Source organism: Oncorhynchus kisutch, linkage group LG14, assembly GCF_002021735.2.
Source record: "Oncorhynchus kisutch isolate 150728-3 linkage group LG14, Okis_V2, whole genome shotgun sequence".
Lineage (NCBI taxonomy): Eukaryota > Metazoa > Chordata > Actinopteri > Salmoniformes > Salmonidae > Oncorhynchus > Oncorhynchus kisutch.
Genome location: NC_034187.2, coordinates 32,850,983 through 32,873,904, shown reverse-complemented (window position 1 = coordinate 32,873,904; position 22,922 = coordinate 32,850,983). Strand labels below are relative to the sequence as shown.

General features: G+C 43.5%; 1 protein-coding gene across 2 annotated transcripts in view; it reads right to left on the bottom strand.

Annotated features, from left to right (window-relative positions):
- The window catches only part of LOC109903945 (connector enhancer of kinase suppressor of ras 3), a 58,905-nt gene that overhangs the window by 1,892 nt on the left and 34,091 nt on the right, over positions 1 to 22,922 (bottom strand). Inside the window, exons 3-13 of one of the 2 annotated variants that reach the window (XM_020500973.2) lie at positions 16,239 to 16,441; positions 15,431 to 15,518; positions 6,757 to 6,798; positions 5,042 to 5,161; positions 4,842 to 4,901; positions 3,987 to 4,055; positions 3,629 to 3,775; positions 1,708 to 1,841; positions 825 to 1,018; positions 616 to 702; positions 102 to 167 (exon numbers count right to left, since the gene is read on the bottom strand). In XM_020500973.2, coding sequence (XP_020356562.1) covers positions 102 to 167; positions 616 to 702; positions 825 to 1,018; positions 1,708 to 1,841; positions 3,629 to 3,775; positions 3,987 to 4,055; positions 4,842 to 4,901; positions 5,042 to 5,161; positions 6,757 to 6,798; positions 15,431 to 15,518; positions 16,239 to 16,441 — 1,210 coding nt within the window. The remainder of the gene's footprint in view (positions 1 to 101; positions 168 to 615; positions 703 to 824; positions 1,019 to 1,707; positions 1,842 to 3,628; positions 3,776 to 3,986; positions 4,056 to 4,841; positions 4,902 to 5,041; positions 5,162 to 6,756; positions 6,799 to 15,430; positions 15,519 to 16,238; positions 16,442 to 22,922) is intronic. The other variant, XM_020500974.2, reaches the window with a different exon arrangement.

Genomic DNA, 22,922 nt, shown 5'->3' with positions numbered 1-22,922 from the left:
ACTTTAGTACAATTATCTTACAAAAAAAGTAATACTTTGTACAAATGCACATTATTGAGAATAACTTGTTGATTTTAGGGCATATCTTCAGTAGGCCTTACATGTATTATAGAGAAGCACTGTCCCATTAAAAGAGGACGACTCTGGATCTCTACAGCATGTGTTGGCTGTGGAGGAGAATTGCACAGGCATCTCAGCCAATTAAAACATTCACCCACTCCTCTACCATTGTAGTATAATTGGGTCTCCAGCAGAGAGACTGTTTGAAAGCTCTGTCTGTGCATTCATAGCCATGTGTCTGTTCTCTCCAAGGAAACCAGAGGATGAGGAACTGATCTTGTTGGTGTAAACTCTATTTAATCCAATCCAGGCAAGAGCTAGAGTATGGCTCTCAGTTGACACTAATCACATGGTTCATTCATTGGTAAATTAAGCAGAGCTACCATGCCTCCAAGGTCATTGGAGGGGTGAATTCTATAATTTGTTCTCATGTATTTAGCTGTTGAAGGTGTGAACTGGATAATCTGATTTAGGTTGTGGTTAATTCGATTTCTGGTGGTTAAGTTGTTGTTCTGCAGTAACTCAGAAGATGGGTCTATGGTGTGTGTTTGTTACCTTTCCGGCCTTGTGTCCATGGCTTAGCATAGGTGTCTGCCACTCCAAGACAGGTGTCCACTGGCATGGAGAGGGGGCGGGGCTTACCTATGCAGAAATACAAAAAGTTTGAATATTTTGGTTCACTGGTTTGAATATTGCCTTGAATTCTATAACATGTGGGCCTTGTGCGTGTGTGTGTGTGTGGTTACTGTGGGGATACTACTAACCACGAGACGAGTTGATGCGTTCCCTCATCCTGGGCTGAATTACATTGGCCTCGATGGGGTAGGCCACGCCCATCTTCTCGTAGTCTGCGATGGTGAAGCGTTTTCGACTCTCCAGGTCCAGGAAGGAGTTGGGCGACTCTGAACCCTTTGGTCTGATCTTACTGATGCTCGAGTACGAGCTGATCTTACCCTCTCTGTGGACAGAAAATACTGATTAGCATCAATGTCCCATTTCATATAGGTGAGAGCACAAGGAGGGAGATGAAGAAAAAAATTTGCTTTATGCTTTTGCTCAGTCCCTAACTAAAGTTGCTGTGGATATGAGAGTCCACTAAATGGCAAAACAAAATGTGATTCACTATCTGGTAAACATGGTGAATGCAGCAACAGCCTGGTCACTGGCATACATGGACAGAGAGGGAGGGAGTGATACAGCGAGAGAGGGAGTGAGGGAGAGATACAGCGAGAGAGGGAGTGAGGGAGGGAGAGATACAGCGAGAGAGGGAGTGAGGGAGGGAGGGTGTCTGAGGAGGCAGATGAAACAGAGAGGCTGTTGCATAAGGTCTGTCTGTGGCGTGAGCGGAGCTGGATGGAGACGGCACAAATTAATGTGCTCTGCTGTGGGGGTTTATAGGCAAGAGGAGAGTGGCGAATGATCAGGGGGCTGAACCACTCATTATCCAGACTTCAAAGCCAGGAGCATGGAGCTGGAGAATGAGTGTAGGCTGTCTGTGGGCTCACGGCTCCCTCAATGCAGGGTTACAGGGGCCCACACAGACCCCTGACTCACCCTGTAGCATAGGGCCAGAACACAGCAAATTCTAAACCTATAACTTGAGCCTAAGGTTTTTCCTGGTAACCCTCCTGAGCATAGTGTACTTACAGGGGTACACATCGTGGGGTGTAGGGTACAGAGGGGGGAGGGGGAATGTACAGGTCTAGGATGGCTGGTTTCTCCTTGGTGGAGCTGTCTGTGGAACAGCCTGGAGACTGGGTTTTGTTCAGGGAAGGGGTGCTCTGAGAAATAAAAAAGAACAAAAAAATGTCAGAAAAATGCTCCCCTCATAGGACCTATTATAATTGACGGTGGGCAAACAGCCGACAGCCTAGCTACATCAAATGGATAAATGTCTTAAGAGGTGTCTACTATAAAAATCTAAACATAACTTGTTGGCAAGGAAGAGTGTTTCCCCATTTGTCACATCCTATAGTCTACTCTAGCCGATGACTTTTGTCTTTTTAAACTTCCAACATTCATTACAATAACGGATGGTTGATAACCTAATGTCTCTTCTGCTGTATTTACAAACCCTAACCAAGTCATTCTAAACGCTACTTGTTAGGAAGGAGCTGGATTATCCTACATATGACAGGTCACTGACTAGGTATCCCCCTTCCCCTTATTATATTTGCCTATGGCTCTTTAAATCTATACAACCCTATTTAGAGAATCAAACCACGTTTTATTGGTCACATACACACATTTAGCAGATGTTATTGCGGGTGTAGCAAAATGCTTGTGTTCCTAGCTCCAACAGTGCAGTAGTATCTAATGAATGGAAGGATTTTGAGGATAATCCAAAATAGCTGCAGCAACATAGTTTGAAGAAACCATACTCTTCTACCACAGCTTATGGTGCTATTTTAAAACCACACTACTTGGTAAATTGACCATGTTCAGTTTCACTCTGCATCAAACAAAGTAAATACTGGTACGTCTACGCTCACCTCCTCCCCTATTACCAGGATACCTGTAGAACCCAGTGTCACTCCTGAATCACTGTGTGTGATCCACCATTGTTTAACACACCGACGCCCATCTCTTATCATTAAACCCAAGATGTCGTGCTTTGATTCCTGACACCCTGTTCAAACACGGTGGTGGACAAGTCCAGAGTGATCTGGTATCTTGGTGATGAAAGGTTCTTTGTTAAGTGAAACCATCAATGGTCTGATATTATGTGATCTGATTTTCCCAAGGCAGAAGCAGCCTCCAGAGGCATATCGAGGCAGTGCCAGGACCAGAGCACAGGTTCGGTTACAACAACCTATTGTTCCCTTTGGAGCCCCAGTTACTGCAGTCATGGCTCAGGTGCATTGATGTGGCTAAGAGCTTAGCCAGATCCTAATTGTCCCCATATGAGAAAAGTGGTGAATTGGATTACCATTACATAACTTTATTAACACAGGATTTGTTTGGACCCTCAGAGACTTGATTCTCCGCTAACGCCAACCTTTGGGGATTGAACGTTCTCAAAAGAGGGTGTACCCAAGCCCTTTGTGAGCTGAATCACTGAGCGACCTATTGAAATACTTGTCATCCATGGAGACTGGCTGACTAGCCCCATCAATACAGGCCATACTGAGGATTCCCACCTTACTGCTGGATGTTGATCTGATTCTACACACACCTACACAAACCACTTCCAAAGCAGCTATATTCTCCACTGAAGGAGATGCTATCTCCTGTCTCTGCAGACTGACTCACAGACTGCTGGCTGCCCCTACTGATGACCCAGTCTGAGTGACATCGTCACCAGTGTGTGAGTACAGTAGCTGTTGTTTTATTTGGATGCCATCACTGAGTGGAGAACAGCTCTGCATTGTCCTCAGCCCTGCAGCTTCCGGGATATTTTCCTCCAACTCTCAAGCTAGTTCCTACACTTGTCTAGGCTTGTTACACTCAAACATTTCTCCATACTCCCTCATGAGTCACATCCAACAAAAGGTAATATGAACAATAACCTAAACACTGCCTTGGTAAGAACACCAGAGTAAAAGATTAAGGGGTTTGGAGTTGGCACCTGCGCCATGGGCGGTTTCCAGCGCATGTTCTTGAGAGGGGCAGGTGTGAACCCGCAGGTGCCTGTAGGTCTCTTCTTCAGCAGCAGGACTACACCTTTAGGGTCCTCTCTCAGCTTCCCCACCAGGTTCTTCAGCTGCCAGCCCACCTGAGACAAGGCACAGCAGCACAGATCGATCAGTGTCAGTACATCATAGAGGAGGACAACAGAAAGAGGCACAGCAAGAAACTAGGCGGAGACTTCCCCCTGTGACATCATTATGTCACACTGTAGTCAGGTCGACTGCAAGGAGCACATTCCAACTGCTAGAACCTTTCTCTGTGACAGGTTTCAGAGAAAACAGGTGCCGGGCGCTCACCACTGTCTGCTGGTTGACCTGGATCACCTCATCACCCCCATGGATCTTCCTGGTCATGTCTGCAGGGGACTGACAACACAGAGAGGAGAGGACAGGATTAGTATACAAACCCCCCTAGCTCAGAGACGACGCCTTCATGTAGTATTAGCCCCTGGATAACTCCACCTTCATCTGTTCGCTTTGTCATCAGAAGTGCCATGTATGGGCTTGTTATGAAACAGACCACTTAATAAGCCCCTGAGGAAATATACGCTTTTACATAACTCTGACTAAACAACACAAACGCCCTCTTTATGAATACGTCGTCACATTATGCATGTGAATGTCAAAGGAATGAATGAGTCATATGATGAGTTAAGGTTTGATTCATCCTTAACGACTGGGGGCATGATAATTAGGCTGTAATAGCACTGCTGCCAACGTTCCTCTGAAGGAGGATGCTTTACTGTTAAAAGTTTGTGATTCTTAAATGGATGATGAAGACAGGAACAGCTATATTATTTAACCACTTAACGCCTCCCTCGCTCCACTGCTTGGTAAGGAACACATTTACACTGTTATCCTAGCTCAGTGGTAAACAGCAATGCCCTTGAGCACCCTCAGAATGGGAGGGGGGGGGGGGGGGCAGGCTGGGTTGGAAAGAAGATGTACTGTTTGAAGCCCAACCTTAACATTGTTTATGCATAACATTAAGAGTTTCTATACCAACAGGATGTATATAGAACCGTGAGAAGTGGATAAGACCGACAAAAAGGTGCACATTTAGACTAACTGAACAAAAGGAGCAAGGTGCGTTCACTAGGATGGTTTTCACCAAGATCTACTAATTTGTTCCTCTGTGGCCACCATACTTACATGCTCTGTGGTTCCCGTGATGACATGAAGTCCATCATAGGTGGATTTGATGTACATACCCTGTAGGAATATGAACATAAGGAACATGAATTTCTGAGACAGTTTGAACTTGTGAGAAAGTTGAGGTGCACTACATAAATGTAGCTTGTAATTCAGTGGGTTTGGGGTTAAATTGGAAACTCCCATGCAGCATTCCTCACCAGTCCCTCCCCAGGCTTGATGTTGTTGAGCTGAACTTCATCCAAGCATGCTGATTGGCTCATCAGAGGGTCAGAGGTTGTTCTCATGGTCTGGTCACAGATGCTGTTCAGAACCTTGGACTGTAATGAGAGAGGGGGGAGGAAACCCCTTTAAGCAAGACAGGAAAACCAAACAAACAACCCAAAGAATGAAAACAAAATATCATGGAATTTCATGAATACACCTCATCAAATTAATTTGATTTAATTTAAGTTTTATTGTCAAACAGTGACTGCTGTGATTACATGGCCAGCCCAGTAATTTAATGTCCTGTCACGTGATTATGTAGCTACCGCCTGTCACCAGAGGTGTTATTTCTTTGGCTGTCTGCATTCAGTCAGTGTTAGAGCGGTGGCGGTCTGGTGACGAGAGGCCCTGTCCTTCAGCAGCAAGTCTCTGGGGAAATTATCACCCTCCCCAGGGAAGAGGGTTGAGGGGGAGAGGAGGGGGGGTGAGGGTCATTAATGTCACCCCCCCAACCCCTTCTAGGTCATTATGGACAATCTCACCACTTTGTCATCATTAGTGGGGCATTTTAGTGACGCTCAGAGAATAAAGAGCTTTTTCTTCTGAGGCGAGTAACAAGCATCATGTCTGAACACTTACAACAACACAGTTGTGCCTACATACAGATGTGGACAGTCAAATGTTAAATCAAACTTATTTTAGCTCTAATTGAATTTTCGGTTGACCACACAAGTCTATAACCAGATCACTTGACGGGAATTTGTAAAGAAACAAGAAATCACTGAAATGCTACTATTCACCATTGATTGGGACCAGGCTGTAACTAGAACAGTTTTTCCGGGACAGTTCATTGAACAACAAGTTCGGCATAGAGAAGACTCTAAACAGAAGTCTAGCTATTTTGTGTGTCTGCAGCAGAGTTCATCAAGGGTGTCAGAGGGGGGCCTCCCGAGTGGTGCAGTGGTCTAAGGCACTGCATCGCAGCGCTTGAGGCATCACTACAGACCTGGGTTCGATTCCAGGCTGTGTCACAGCTGGCTGTGGTCGGGAGACCCATTGAGGAGACACACAATTGGCCCAGCGTCGTCAGGGTTAGGAGAGGGTTTGACCGGATGGGATTTCCTTATCCCACCGCGCTCTAGCGACTCCTTGTGGTGGGCTGGGCACCAGCAAGCCGACTTCCCTCGCCAGATGGACGGTGTTTCCTCCAACACATTGGTGCGGCTGGCTTCCGGGTTAAGCAAACAGTGTGTCAAGAAGCAGTGTGGCTTGGCAGGGTCGTGTTTCGGAGGGCACATGGCTCTCGATCGCCGCCTTTCCCGAGTCTGTAGGGGAGTTGTAGCGATGCGACAAGACTAACTACCAATTGGATATCACAAAATTGTGGAGAAAACGGGGTAAAAGTACCAAACAAAAATTATTACAATAAGGTTGCCAGAGGGAAGAAGTCCAGTGTCAGCTCAGAGTCTGGAGAGTGTCAGGGACAGGAAACTGATTGATGGCCAGGGTGCATTTTACACACCTCTTTACCAAAGTGCAATAGCCCCTGCCTATTAACGCTGAGCGAGACTGCCCTGTAAGCATGTCACCTAATCTCCATGTAACTGATTATAGAGCTCAGTCTCCCCAAAGGTTCAAACAGACTTTCCCGGAGTGCTACCATAGAAAGCGGGAATGTGGAAACAACAAAGACGGGAGATATACTTACAACATCCAGGATCTTTTCCTCCATCTCGTAAACAGTGCAGTCCTGTGGAGGAGGAGAGACATGTTAGCTGGGCTGCATCTCAATGCTCCACGTCAAAACACAGGAAGAGGTTATTTGACAGCAAAGAAAGTAAATAAAAACCATGTATAGAGGATAGGCAAATATGTGATCAAATATCCAGATATACACTATATACAGTTTAAGTCGGGAGTTTACATACACCTTTGCCAAATACATTTAAACTCAAGTTTTTCACAATTCCTGACATTTAATTCTAGGACAAATTCCCTGTCTTAGGTCAGTTAGGATCACCAATTTACATTTAGAATGTGAAATGTCAGAATAATATTAGAGAGAAAATGATTTATTTCAGCTTTTATTTCTTTCATTTCTTTTCACAGAAGTTTACAACACTCAATTAGTATTTAGTTAAATATTTTGGGTAGCCTTCCTCAAGCTTCCCACAATAATTTTAATTCATTTAATTCCTCCTGACAGAACTGGTGTAACTAAGTCAGGTTTGTAGGCCTCCTTACCCACTCACGCGTTTTCAGTTCTGCCCAAAAATTATCTAGAGGATAATGGTGATGGCCACTCCAATACCTTGACTTTGTTGTCCTTAAGCCATTTTGCCACAACTTTGAAAGTATGCTTGGGGTCATTGTCCATTTGGAAGACCCATTTGCGACCAAGCTTCAACTTCCTGACCGATGTCTTGAGATGTTGCCTCAATATATCCACATAATTTCCCTACCTCATGATGCCATCTATTTTGTGAAGTGCACCAGTCTCTCCTGCAGCAAAGCACCCCCACAACATGATGCTGCCACCCTCGTGCATCACGGTTGGGATGGTGTTCTTCAGGCTTGCAAGCCCCCCCCCCCTTTTTTCCCCTCCAAACATAATAATGGTCATTATTGCCAAACAGTTCTATTTTTGTTTCATCATGCCAGGGGACATTTCTCCAAAAGATATGATCTTTGCCCCCATGTACGGCTGCAAACCGTAGTCTAGCTTTGTTATGGCGGTTTTAGACCAGTGTCCAGTATGTCGATATAGGACTCATTTTACTGTGGATATAGATACTTTTGTACCAGTTTCCTTTGCTGTTGTTCTGGGATTGATTTGCATTTTTCACACCAAAGTACGTTCATCTCTAGGAGAAAGAACACGTCTCCTTCCTGAGCGGTATGACGGCTGCGTGGTCTCATGGTGTTCATACTTGCGTACGATTGTTTGTACAGATGAACGTGGTACCTTCAGGCATTTGGAAATTGCTCCCAAGGATGAACCAGACTTGTGGAGGTGCCCAATCTTTTTTCTAGGGCCTTGGCTGATTTCTTTTGATTTTCCCATAATGTCAAGCAAAGGAGGCACGGAGTTTGAAGGCAGGCCTTGAAATACGTCCACAGGTACACCTCCAATTGACTCAAATGATGTCAATTACCCTATCAGAAGCTTCTAAAGCCATGACATCATTTTCTGGAATTTTCCAAGCTGTTTAAAGGCACAGTCTACTTAGTGTATGTAAACTTCTGACCCACTGGAATTGTGATACAGTAAATTATAAGTGCAATAATCTGTCTGTAAACAATTGTTGGAAAAATTACTTGTGTGATGCGCCAAGTAGATGTCCTAACCGACTTGCCCAAACTATAGTTTGTTAACAAGAAATTTGTGGAGTGGTTGAAAAACGAGTTAACGACTCCAACCTAAGTGTATGTTTATTTTTATGTATTTTACTTTTATTTAACTAGGCAAGTCAGTTAAGAACAAATTCTTATTTTCAATGACGGCGTAGGAACAGTGGATTAACTGCCTTGTTCAGGGGCAGAACGACAGATTTTTACCTTGTCAGCTAGGGGGTTCAATCTTGCAACCTTTCGGTTACTAGTCCAACGCTCTAACCACTAGGCTACCTGCCGTAAACTGTAAACTTCAACTGTATACACAAAAGTATGTGGACACCCCTTCAAAATTGTGGATTCGGCATTGTCAGCTACACCCATTGCTGGCAGGTGTATAAATTCTAGCACACAGCCATGCAATCTCCATAGACAAACATTGGCAGTAGAATGGCCATATTGAAGAGCTCAGTGACTTTCAACATGGCACCGTCATAGGGCACCGTAATAGGACACCAACTTTCCAACAAGACAGTGCATCAAATTTCTGCTCCGGTCAACTGTAAGTGCTGTTATTATGAAGTGGAAACATCTAGGAGCAACAACTGCTCAGCCACGAAGTGGTATGCCACACAAGCTCACAGAACGGGACCACCGTTTGTCCTCGGTTGCAACACTCACTACAGAGTTCCAAACTGCCTCTGGAAGCAACGTCAGCACAAGAACTGTTCGTCGGGAGCTTCATGAAATGGGCTTCCATGGCCGAGCAGCCGCACACAAGCTCGCCGCCATTCGACTCTGGAGCAGTTGAAACACTTTCTCTGGAGTGATGAATCACTCTTCACCATCTGGCAGTCCGACGGACGAATCTGTGTTTGGCGGATACCAGGAGAACGCTACCTGCCCTAATGCAGTGCCAAGTGTAAAGTTTGGGGGAGGAGGAATAATGGTCTGGGACTGTTTTTCATGGTTTGGGCTAGGCCCCTTAGTTCCAGTGAAGGGAAATCTTAAAAGCTACAGCATACAATGGCATTTCTAGACAATTCTGTTCTTCCAACTTCGTGGCAACAGCTTGGAGAAGGCCCTTTCCTGTTTAAGCATGACATTGCCCCAGTGCACAAAGCGAGGTCCATACAGAAATGGTTTGTCGAGATCGGTGTGAAAGAACTTGACTGGCCTGCACAGAGCCCAGAACTTAACCCCATCGAACACCTTTGGGGTGAATTGGAACGTCAATTGCGATCTAGGCCTAATTGCCCAACATCAGTGCCCGACCTCACTAATACTCGTGGCTGAATGGAAGCAAATCCCAGCAGCAATATTCCAACATCTAGTGGAAAGTCTTCACAGAAGAGTGGATGGAGGCTGTTCCAGTAGCAAAAGGGGGGGGGGGGGGACCAACTCCATATTAATGCCCATGTTTTTTGGAATGAGATGTTCGATGAGCATAACTTTGGTCATGTAGTGTATCGGACTATGGGAGATGGACAAGGCCTAAAATAAAACAGCTTTGAGTCAAATTACATCTCTATAGAAACTTGGGGACAATATAATTGCAGAACTTGTAGTGGGGTTTCAGTGTAAATAAAAGGAACCTTACATCTAGAAAGCACAACTTGGTACATTGTAAGAACCATATCCTCGAACTTCAAGGTGACCAACAACCCACACTCACCCCACACTTTTCTTTATGGGGAATATTTCTTTGGAGACTTCAGTAAACAAAATACTGTTTAGCACTGGGTTCCCATGTATTTGATAGATAGGCGAGCCTCCTGCAATTACAATAAAGAAACAGTAGCTACTGTGTGACTACCAGGGGGGTGGAGAAGTTGGGAACATCCTATAGTTACTGCTGTGTCATCCACAGACAGAAGCCCCTCGGCACTGGCCCTCTCCCAGGGTCCCCCTTCCCCAGACTGCAGCTGGGCCTGCCTGGGCTCACAGCTGAATTAACAGCCACCTAAGACAGCTGGAGGACTTGGGGCCTGTGGTCCGGTGGTGAAAGGACCCCCGGTTATGGCTGGTCAGAGGGGGCCACTGTTGCTTAGACACTGCTGTGACCCCCCCCCCCCCCCCCGGCTATGTTATGGCCTCTATGCATGTCCCAAAAGGAAGCCGTCCTTAAACTCACAGGTGAAATGGCTCTGCCATTACAGAGGCGGAGTTGGGAAATTATGGAGTCAGACAGGTCAGTATCTTGTATTGTATTGAGGCGTTGCGCCATTGTGTTGCTCAATGACAACAAACAAGAACTTGAGGAGCCAGGATTTGTAAACTAGCAGTAAGGTTATTGTGTGTGTGTGGACATATATTGTCCATAAATACAGCTCTGCTGTTCTTCATAAATCCTTTGTGCAGAGAACGTATGGGGGACGACCGAGAATTTCCATATTCCCCTACCTTGCACATTCCTATGGCCCAAGGGGGAGGAGTATCTGTCGGCAAATACACTTGGCTTGTCAGACCATTGTTGTATTTGAATGGACAAGATTTGCTAGCTTATCTGTGAAAACCATGAAGGCTGACGATAGAAGAGCACTGGTTTGTCCTTTAGCGCCATGAGTTTTTCCAGCAGTCTTTCTCTCTAGAATCGTCTTCTGATCTGCACTGAGCTGAGTTCTCTTTTGGGATACTGATGCACATACAATAACAGTCAAAGGTTTGGACACACCGACTCATTCAAGGGTTTTTCTTTATTTTTTGTATTTTCTACATTGTAGAATGATAGTGAAGACATCGAAACTATGAAAATAACACATGGAATCATGTCGTAACCCAAAAATTGTTAGCCACCCTTTGCCTTGGTAACAGCCTTGCACACTCTTGGCATTCTCTCAAACAACTTCATGAGGTAGTCACCTGGAATGCATTTCAATTAACAGCTGTGTCTTGTTAAAAGTGAACTTGTGGATTTTTTTCCTTCTTAATGCATTTGAGCCAATCAGTTGTGTTGTGACAAGTTAAGGGGGTATACAGAAGATAGCCCTATTTGGTAAAAGTGACAAACTGCCAGAACAAACATGGAGGGAAAACTAATAAGCATAAAATACCAACATAGGTTTCAGTTTTGGTACCAAAACACAATGCTTCCTCTTACTTTCCAACGTGGCCAAGGACGTGTGATGGTTTTGGAAAGAATTTGGCATGACTTCCATCACAAACCAGTACATATTTTTGCCATGAATAGGTCTATATTTGGATGACTACATCAAGTTGAAATGCATTCTACACGTCAAGATGGATATGCTAAAAATACAAATTTATTGGATTTGAGGTCAAAAACATTGACTAAACAGTATCATAATATGCCACGGATTTGATTTGTATAAACTGTGCCAAAGTGAATCACATGCAGACTGTTTTATATCAAAAGCAGAAAATTATTGCATAATATGAATGTAATATTCTTGGACATAATCTTTCAGATCTGTGTTTTTTTACATAATCGCTTAGAAGATCTGTGGAACACAAAATCATCTCGTATCTGCATCAAACACAGAACTGAAGCAGTCGTCATACATATGCCAGATTGAAACCAAGACCAGAGGGAAAGACTGAGGAAATGTTCTCTGGGTATAGCAGCGAGTCCTCAGCCTCCTCACGCCCTGGTTGTCCTCCCACAGCAGACTAGGATCAGATGACTCCCCAGACGGCCCTGCAGCCTTTCATCTGTAACCAGAGATTTGTCCAGCCGAGAGATGAAGTGGCAAAAAGAGAAGACTGCTGGTACAACATTCCAACATGGAGCCATTCATACAGCTGACCAGACTGGACTGTTGTACAGGATCTTACAGAACATGATATCAAAACACCATGAGGACTCAGACCTGCCCTCCAGACTTCCCTTTCCTCCCACAATATCTCTCCACCTCATCACTTAGTGTTTGACCCGACTGCCGTCATGCAGGAAGACAGAGCAAGCTCTCACCTCACGGGTCAGATGAGATGGCTGCATGTTCGCTGTTTTGTTGGGGTGCTCTATTGTGCGTGTATACATAGGGTTCATTCAGCCAGCAGGACATAAATTGTCCATCCTGAAAGCCCTGTTCTTGGTGGAGGTTCATGAAAAGGCCATGTCACCTCATGAAGCCCACCCACACCAGAAAAATCACAGTGATACTCCCCCACAGCACGTTTGGGAGAGTTCAAGAGTGTCTAAAGCCTATGTGAGATACACTGGTCCATGCATTGGAGGTAACTTCCTGCACGTGTCTGTGACAGGATAATGTAGCCCCTGGGTAAACTGTAGAGATATCCACCTGGGCCTCTCGCACAGCTGAGTGCCATGGAGGCCAAGGAGTCTCCTACAGTACAGCACAGCAAAGCTGCAACAAAAACCCTTCTCTTCAAACGCCACCGTGGGAAATGTCTCCCCTCAGTTCCCCCTCTCCTCCTCCACACCCAGGGTGAGACCCAAAACAGTAAATCACCGGGCCGCTGAAATCCCAGACATCGGTGAGGCAATCGGCACTCTGGGAATGGAAATTACTCAATGCAATAACCCTTCAAAAGCGGCACCTGCAGTCTCAACAGCCATTTTCACTACGTGTATAAAATGTAAACGCCTGTTTATCAATTGTTGGGATACCCAAGGGAAAGAAACTGTCAAAAAGAAGCTTGGCACTGTGCTACTCTGTTGGGTCTTTAACTAACCCCTTTCATTTTCTTTCAGAACATACATTACATTACATTACATTACATTACATTACATTACATTACATTACATTACATTACATTACATTACATTACATTACATTACATTACATACATACATACATACATACATACATACATACATACATACATACATACATACATACATACATACATACATACATACATACATACATACATACATACATACATACATACATACATACATACATACATACATACATACATACATACATACATACATACATACATACTACATACATACATACATACATACATACATACATACATACATACATACATACATACATACATACATACATACATACATACATACATACATACATACATACATACATACATACTACATACATACATACATACATACATACATACATACATACATACATACATACATACATACATACATACATACATACATACATACATACATACATACATACATACATACATACATACATACATACATACATACATACATACATACATACAATACATACATACATACATACATACATACATACATACATACATACATACATACATACATACATACATACATACATACATACATACATACATACATACATACATACATACATACATACATACATACATACATACATACATACATACATACATACATACATACATACATACATACATACATACATACATACATACATACATACATACATACATACATACATACATACATACATACATACATACATACATACATACATACATACATACATACATACATACATACATACATACATACATACATACATACATACATACATACATACATACAACATACATACATACATACATACATACATACATACATACATACATACATACATACATAACATACATACATACATACATACATACATACATACATACATACATACATACATACATACATACATTACATACATACATACATACATACATACATACATACATACATACATACATACATACATACATACATACATACATACATACATACATACATACATACATACATACATACATAACATACATACATACATACATACATACATACATACATACATACATACATACATACATACATACATACATACATACATACATACATACATACATACATACATACATACATTACATACAATACATACATACTCATACATACATACATACATACATACATCATACTACATACATATACATACATACATACATACATACATATACATACATACATACATACATACATACATACATACATACATACATACATACATACATACATACATACATACATACATACATACATACCTACAACATACTACATACATAATACATACATACAACATACATACATACATACATACATACATACTAACATACTACATACATACATACATACCTACATACCATACATACATACATACATACATACATACATACATACATACATACATACATACATACATACATACATACATCAACATACATACATACATACATACATACATACATACATACATACATACATACATACATACATACATACATACATACATACTACATACATACATACATACATACATACATACATACATCCATACATACATACATACATACATACATACATACATACATACATACATACATACATACATACATACATTACACACACACATTACATACATAACATAACCAGTTTGGAAAACAACCTGGAAATATTCATTCTATAAATCTGAGATAAATAGACCCTTAGCAATCTGCCAGCCTGTGGCCAAATCAAACACATTTAACCTAGAAGGAGGTTTGCTGATTTGCTACTTTTTAAAAGGAGGTAAACATCTAATATGTGGCAGTGAAGGAGAGCACCGTACCACTACCTCAACCCACCGTGCATTAATCCTCCACAGGATGTACACACAGATAGTATGCTCTCCCGCTGGGGGGGGGCGGACTGGAACCACATGGCCAGGGGAATAATGCAGCCTAAGGAATGTTGGCAGATGCTTTTTAAAGAGCACCAGGGGTTTTTATGAAACTGTAAACGCAGAGGCTGCGATTGCCGTTAAAAACCACCACGGTTGGGGGTCTCCTCATTAGCTAACCTGTACTGTGTTCAGACAGGCTACTGGCTTCAGGCTACTGGCTTCAGGCTGATGTCATATCACAGCCCCCACTCTCCCCAGTTCCCATAACCCCCTGCTCCTTTACTTAATTCTACATGTGTATGCCTACAGGCTAGTCTGCCTTGAGTGGAAAGAGGTAAGAGGTGGTTTTTCAGGGTAGAGCTACACATGCACTGTTGTGTGTGAGTGAGTGAGTGAGTAGACCTGTTGAACTGTGGTGGTGAGGTCCAGACACAGCTGAATGATCTTATTCTTGGTGGTGGTGAAGTCACTGATCCCAGTCAGGGGCGTACTGCAACGAGAGAGAAGATTGAAAGGCCATTTTGGCATGACATCCTCAGGTCATGTCCCTGACAGCACTGAGATACAGTAGTTGTCAGGAGAGCTTGATAAGGGGGTTAATCTTACAGTGGGACAACAGAGTGACATAGAGCCACCTCGAGGATGCAGTTCATAGGAAAAGAACAGTACTGGTGAACCTTTAGTCACATTATATACATTTTGGTTCTGGAAACAAACCTCAGCAGAAAAAAATAAATAAGGTCAACATGTTAACATGACTACTACTATTTTCAGAAAATACTGCCTTTGGTTAAATTAACTGACAGTAATCTTGAAAACAAATGCTATGAAAAGAATGTGCATCTGTGTGGCTAGATTGATTCTGAAATCTCATCTGGATATTCTCTGGACAATGACTAGACAGCGGTAGAGGAAACCACCAGACTTGTACTCCTTTTCCCTCATATGTCCTCAAACCCTTTCTGGAAACTCTCCTGAGAGAGAAGAGCTGTGTTTCTGGTGTAGTCTGTAGAGGCCGAGGAAAACCAATGCCTTTAATGTGTAGTGTAGCAGCATATTGTAGTCATTAGGGGATTCAGTGAGCTCAATGATGCCTATGCGTAGGAAACACTAACGTTACAGCTAACCCAAATGGCAGTCCGTGGGCTAGAATATATAGAGCAGATTTTATGTAGCTAGGACTATCGTTACCATAGAGGTTAGGTCTTACCTATCCAGCCAGGCCAGGAGGCTCTTGGCTGCTCCGATGAGCTCCACTACAGAGGTTAGGAAGTTATTGGGAGGTTTCCGGGAAGTGCTGCCGTCGTACGTCGGGCTCTTCCTGTGGTCTGACGTGGACATGTGCAGGCCGTTGGTGGCCGCTCTCATCCTCACCACCAGATCCTTTAGGTTGTCGGTCTCCACTCCGTAGTTCTGAGAGGGGAAGAGAGGAGAGAAGAGTTGAGTTTGAGAGGTTATCATTTTAGTCATAGAAGAAAGTGTACAGTATGTTACAGTGATCACAGTGAATGTCAATCAATCAAGCAATCGTCATAGCAGCCACATTCTTGATCAGAACAGAGTTTCCAGATTTTTATGGCTCGATTTCATTTCACAGACAAACATGTTTCCTGCAGAGTAAATGTGGGTTATTAATTGTAATGCTATATGACACACATTATTTAAAAGAAGCCATGTCTCACTCGGCACCTCTGGGATGAAATTCCCCTGCATTCTTCATGTCCATCTCTGGCTCAACCCTCGGGAAGGAGGGAGGCATCACCCCAGATTCCCACACCTGATTCCCATATAGCAGGCAAAGTTTGCATTCCTGTGCCAGGCTATTTCCTCCTTGCGCAATCCACTAATTTACAGACCATTCACACGGTCAAAGGGAAGACTACATGTAGTGTACTGCTGCTGTGATCAGACTCTTAACAGAAAGGTGCAGTGTATCGGAGGGCAGAAGCGCAAGTGAAGGCATAAAGCGTGAGGGCAGAAGCGTAAGCCCGGCCCCAGATCTATATACTGTTCATTCATATTGCCCTTACAACCCTGACTTGCTCCAGGAAAAGTGATTAGGCAAATGATTGACAGACACACCCAACCTAGTTTTCACTTCAACTGTTTAGAAAGAGATTTTCGCTTTCAGAGTTATCGACCCTGAAAATACCAAGCTGATATAATGGGTCCTATTTGCCAAAGAAATACCTTATTTGAGGCAATTTTATGACCTGTACCTGCCCTCATGTGGCCCTAACGACAGTCTTAGCGAGAGTTCAAACAACAAACCAAACAAGAATCCAACAAAAATATATATTTTGGAATCTTTTTATTTTATTTACATTTTTTACACTCCAGATATCAACTTATACAAACGAACAACAACTTACAGACACAAACAAGGACTACATCTCATCTGCCAGACTCGCATGCTCACACCCCCATCCCTAGTACCTGCATTAAATTGTACCAATTTGTTTTTCTTCAGTCACCCTTGCTGTTTCAATATTAAAACATGAACTATTTTTCCATTATGTCAATGATGGTGGATTGACTGACTTCCAAGATTTTTCAAGATGAGTGATAAGCCCATTGGGAAACTAACTACACCCCCATATGCCATGTCTTAAAATATGCAGAGAGATGGATTAAAAAGTACATTTACATTGTAATACTCCTGACAGCCAACTTTCTAGCTATGCCCACAATTTCCGGACTTTATAGCATTCCCAGAAAGCATGGATTATTGAGTTATTAATTTGTTTTACACTTAAGCCATAACTCTGCAGTTGTGCTGTAGAATTTGTGAATTTTGTATGTTGTACATTACATTTCATTATACTGGATTAAGCAACTTTCCCTGCATCTTGTGCCAACATCAGGTATACTGTTTAGAAGTAATAACTAGAAATGGAACTAAATCCTTTGTAGATAACTAGCTGGCCATGAGCTTTTTTTCTCCATGACCAAAACATGACTTTCTATTTTTAGCTGATATGGGAATGAATACACAAGCAGTAGATCAAACTGGGGTAAATGTTTTCGGTTACACTGGCAAGCATAAGAATATTTGCCAGGGCATCTTATTTTAATTATAAATCGGATTATTTCACATGGAAATGTGGGAAGCTAAAAAGGCGAGCCAGACTGCCGGCGAGCCAGACTGCCGGCGAGCCAGACTGCCGGCGAGCCAGACTGCCGGCGAGCCAGACTGCCGGCGAGCCAGACAGCCGGCGAGCCAGACTGCCGGCGAGCCAGACTGCCAGACTGCCAGCTTGCCACTTCAGTAGCAAGGGAAGGTGACCCTTCTTTGCTTTCACAAAATGAAAAGAACATTTCTTTTTTTACAACTTTGCTATCGCCCCCTTGTGGAAGGGAGTGGGACTGGCGAGGATATCATGTTATCAACTGTGTAATCAAAAATCCCACTCCACCCGCATGCAGGTAGATCAAAGGAGTTAAGCTTGTAGTAACCTTAACCAGGGCCAGAATACCGCATTTGGGCCCCCAAATTTGAAGTTTTATGCTATTCTACACATTTTGTCATGAGGCTAAGAGAAAATGTTGCAGTGCAATTCTACACTTTTTGCCATGAGGCAGATTTGTTGAGGTTTTACAGCTCATTTTATGATTTTGTTCACATTTCGTCATTAAGCCGAGAGAATTGTGCAGATTTAAAGCTAATTTCCTGCAATTCTACAAAGTTTGTAATTATATACTAACTATTTGTTATCAAATCAAATTTTATTACAACAGTGAAATGCTTACTTACAAGCCCCTAACCAACAGTGCAGTTTAAAAAAATACAGATAAGAATAAGAGATTAAAGTAACAAGTAATTAAAGAGGAGCAGTAAAAAAAAAAATATATATATATATATATATACATACAGGGGGGTGCCGGTACAGAGTCAATGTGCGGGGCACTGGTTAGTTTAGGAAGTAAATGTAGGCAGAGTTAATTAAAGTGACTATCCATAGATGACAACAGAGAGTGGCAGTGGTGTGGAGAGGGGCAGAGGCAATGTGAATCATCTGGGTATCCATTTGACTAGATGTTCAGGAGTCTTATGGCTTGGGGGTAGAAGCTGTTAAGAAGCCTCTTGGACCTAGACTTGACACTCTGGTACTGCTTGCGGTGCGGTAGCAGAGAGAACAGTCCATGGCTAGGGTGGCTGGAGTCTGACAATTTTCAGGGCCTTCCTGACACCGCTTGGTATAGAGGTCCTGGATGGTAGGAAGCTTGGCCCAGGTGATGTACTGGGCCGTTCACGCTAGCCTCTATAGTGCCTTGGGGTCAGAGGCCGAGCAGTTGCCACACCAGGCAGTGATGCAACCAGTGCAACATGCTCTCGATGGTGCAGCTGTAGAACCTTTTGAGGATCTGAGGACCCACGCAGAATCTTTTCAGTCTGCTGAGGGGGAATAGGTTTTGTCATGCCCGCTTCACGACTGTCATGGTGTGCTTTGACCATGTTAGTTTGTTGGTGATGTGGACACCAAGGAACTTTAAGCTCTCAACCTGCTCCACTGCAGCCCCGTTAATGAGAATGGAGCCGTGCTCTGTCCTCTTTTTCCTGTAGTCCACAATCATCTCCTTTGTCTTGATCACATTGAGGGAGAGGTTGTTGTCCTGGCACCACACGGCCCAGTCTCTGACCTCCTCCCTATAGGCTGTCTCGTTGTTGTCGGTGATCAGGCCTACCACTGTTGTGTCATTGGCAAATGTAATGATGGTGTTGGAGTCGTGCCTGGCCATGCAGTCATGAGTGAACAAGGAGTACAGGAGGGGGCTGAGCACGCACCCTTGAGGGGCCCCTGTGTTGAGGATCGGCGTGGCGGATGTGTTGTTACCTACCCTTACCACTTGGGGGCTTCCCACATTTTTATTTTTATTTCACCTTTATTTAACCAGGTAGGCTAGTTGAGAACAAGTTCTCATTTACAACTGGGACCTGGCCAAGATAAAGCAAAGCAGTGTGACACAAACAACAGAGTTACACATGGAATAAACAAGCGTACAGTCAATAACACAATAGAAAGAAAGTCTATATACAGTGTGTGCAAATGGAGTGAGGTGGTAGGCAATAAATAGGCCATAGTAGCAAAGTAATTACAATTTAGCAACTTAACACTGGAGTGATAAATGTGCAAGTAGAAATACTGGTGTGCAAAAGAGCAGAAAAGTAAATAAAAATAATATGGGGATGAGATGGGTAGATTGGATGGGCTATTTACAGATGGGCTATGTACAGCTGCAGCGATCGGTTAGCTAATGTTTAAAGTTAGTGAGGGAAATAAGTCATCAGCCTCAGCGATTTTTGCAATTCGTTCCAGTCATTGGCAGCAGAGAACTGGAAGAAAAGGCGGCCAAATGAGGTGTTGGCTTTGTGGATGACCAGTGAGCTATACCTGCTGGAGTGCGCGCTACGGGTGGGTGTTGTTATCCAGACCAGTGAGCTGAGATAAGGTGAAGCTTTACCTAGCAAAGACTTAAATGACCTGGAGCCAGTGGGTTTGGCGACAAATATGTAGCGAGGGCCAGCCGATTAGAGCATACAGGTCGCAGTGGTGGGTGGTATATGGGGCTTTGGTGACAAAACAGATGGCACTGTGATAGCAAACTGGATGCAGTCTGAGTAGAGTGTTGGAGGCTATTTTGTAAATGACATCGCCGAAGTCAAGGATCGGTAGGATAGTCAGTTTTACTCGGGTATGTTTGGCGACGTGAGTGAAGAAGCTAAGTTGCGGAATTGAAAGCCGATTCTAGATTTAATTTTGGAATGGAGGTGTTTAATATGAGTCTGGAAGGAGAGTTTACAGTCTAGCCAGACACCTAGGTATTTGTAGTTGTCCACATATTCTAAGTCAGAACCATCCAGAGTAGTGATGCTAGTCGGGCGGGCGGGTGTGGGCAGCGAACGGTTGAAGAGCATGCATTTAGTTTCAGAGGGGGTGTTCAGTCCCAGGGTCTTTAGCTTATTGATGAGCTTTGAGTGCACTATGGTGTTGAACGCTGAGCTGTAGTCAATGAATAGCATTCTCACATAAGTGTTCCTTCTGTCCAGGTGGGAAAGGGTAGTGTGGAGTGCAATAGAGACTGCATCTGTGGATCTGTTGGGGCGGTAATGCAAATTGGAGTGGGTCTAGGGTTTCTGGGATGATGGTGTTGATGTGAGTCAGCCTTTCAAAGCACTTCGTGGCTACAGACGTGAGTGCTATGGGTCGGTAGTCATTTAGGTAGGTTACCTTTGTGTTCTTGGGCACAGGCACTATGGCAGTCTGTAATACCAACATGTTTTAAGCAGACTCAGACAGGGAGAGGTTGAAAATGTTAGTGAAGACACTTGCTAGTTGGTCAGCACATGCTGATGTATGTTGACCTGTCTTAAAGGCCTGACTGACATCAGCTGCAGAGAGCGTGATCAGTCTTCCGGTACAGCTGGTGCTCTCATGCATGTTTCAGTGTTATTTGCCTTGAAGCGAGTATAGAAGCAGTTTCGCTCATCCGGTAGACTCGTGTCACTGGGCAGCTCTCGGTTGTGCTTCCCTTTGTAGTCTAATGGTTTGCAGGCCCTGCCACATCCGCCAAGCGCCAGAGACTGTGTAGTAAGACTAGATCTTAGTCCTGTATTGATGCTTTGCCTGTTCGATGGTTCGTCGAAGGGCTTAGAGGGATTTCTTACTAGCTTCCGGGTTAGAGTCCCGCTCCTTGAAAGCGGCAGCTCTAGCCTTTATCTCAGTGCGGATGCTGCCTGTAATCTATGGTTTCTGGTATGTTCGTACGGTCACGGTGGGGACGACGTCATCGATGCACTTATTGTCATTGAACATATTCCAGTCTATGCTAGCAAAACAGTCCTGTAGCTTAGGATCTGCTTCATCTGACCACATTTTATTTATCTCGTCACTGGTGCTTCCTGCTTTAATTTTTGCTTGTAAGCAGGAATCAGGAGGATAGAATTATGGTCAGATTTGACAAATGGAGGGCGAGGGAGAGCTTTGTATGCATCTCTGTGTGTGGAGTATAGGTGGTCCAGGGTTATTTTTCCTCTGGTTGCACATTTAACATGCTGATAGAAATGAGGTAAAACTGATTTAAGTTTCCCTGCGCCGCCTCTGGGTGAGCGTTTTCTTGTTTGCTTATGGCAGAATACAACTCATTCAATGCTATATTGGTGCCAGCCTCTGACTGTGGTGGTAAGTAAACAGCTACAAAGAATATAGATGAGAACTCTCTCGGTAAGTAATGTAGTCTGCAGCTTACCATGAGAAACTACCGCAGGAGAGCAATGGCTCGAAACTTCCTTAGAGCTGTTGTTTACAAAAGTACATAGACCGCCGCCCCTGGTCTCACCAGCCGCCGCTGTTCTATCCTGCCGGTACACCATATAACCAGCCAGCTGTATGTTGATATTGTTGTCGTTCAGTCACGAATCCATGAAGCATACGATGTTAGTTTTTAATGTCACGTTGGTAGTTTAATCTTCCCAATAACTCTGCCATTTTACTGTCCAAAGATAGCATGCTTGCGAGCAGAATTTAGGGGAGTGGAGGTTTATTCGATTGCTGCCTACTCTTCAGAAGGAAGCCTTCCTGCCTCTCTTTCTCCACCTCCTCTTCAAGCAGATCACTGGGGTCAGGGTCTGTTCCTGAGGGAGCCGTATATCCGAGGTGCCCCTTGGGGGTCATGTGCCCTGTGTGCAGTTTGGTAATACAGCCCTGTTCAGACTGCAATGCTCTTATCAAACATCACATCGGCTATATTCATCATGAAACCAGTCAGCTGCTTGTTCTGGTTAGTGTAGCGCTGCATTAAAAACACTTCTACATTTTAGATTTTAGTCTGGCCAAGTCCCCCCCCCCCCCCAAAAAAAAAAAGAAAAGTAAGATGGCTCACAGGCTGTTGCATC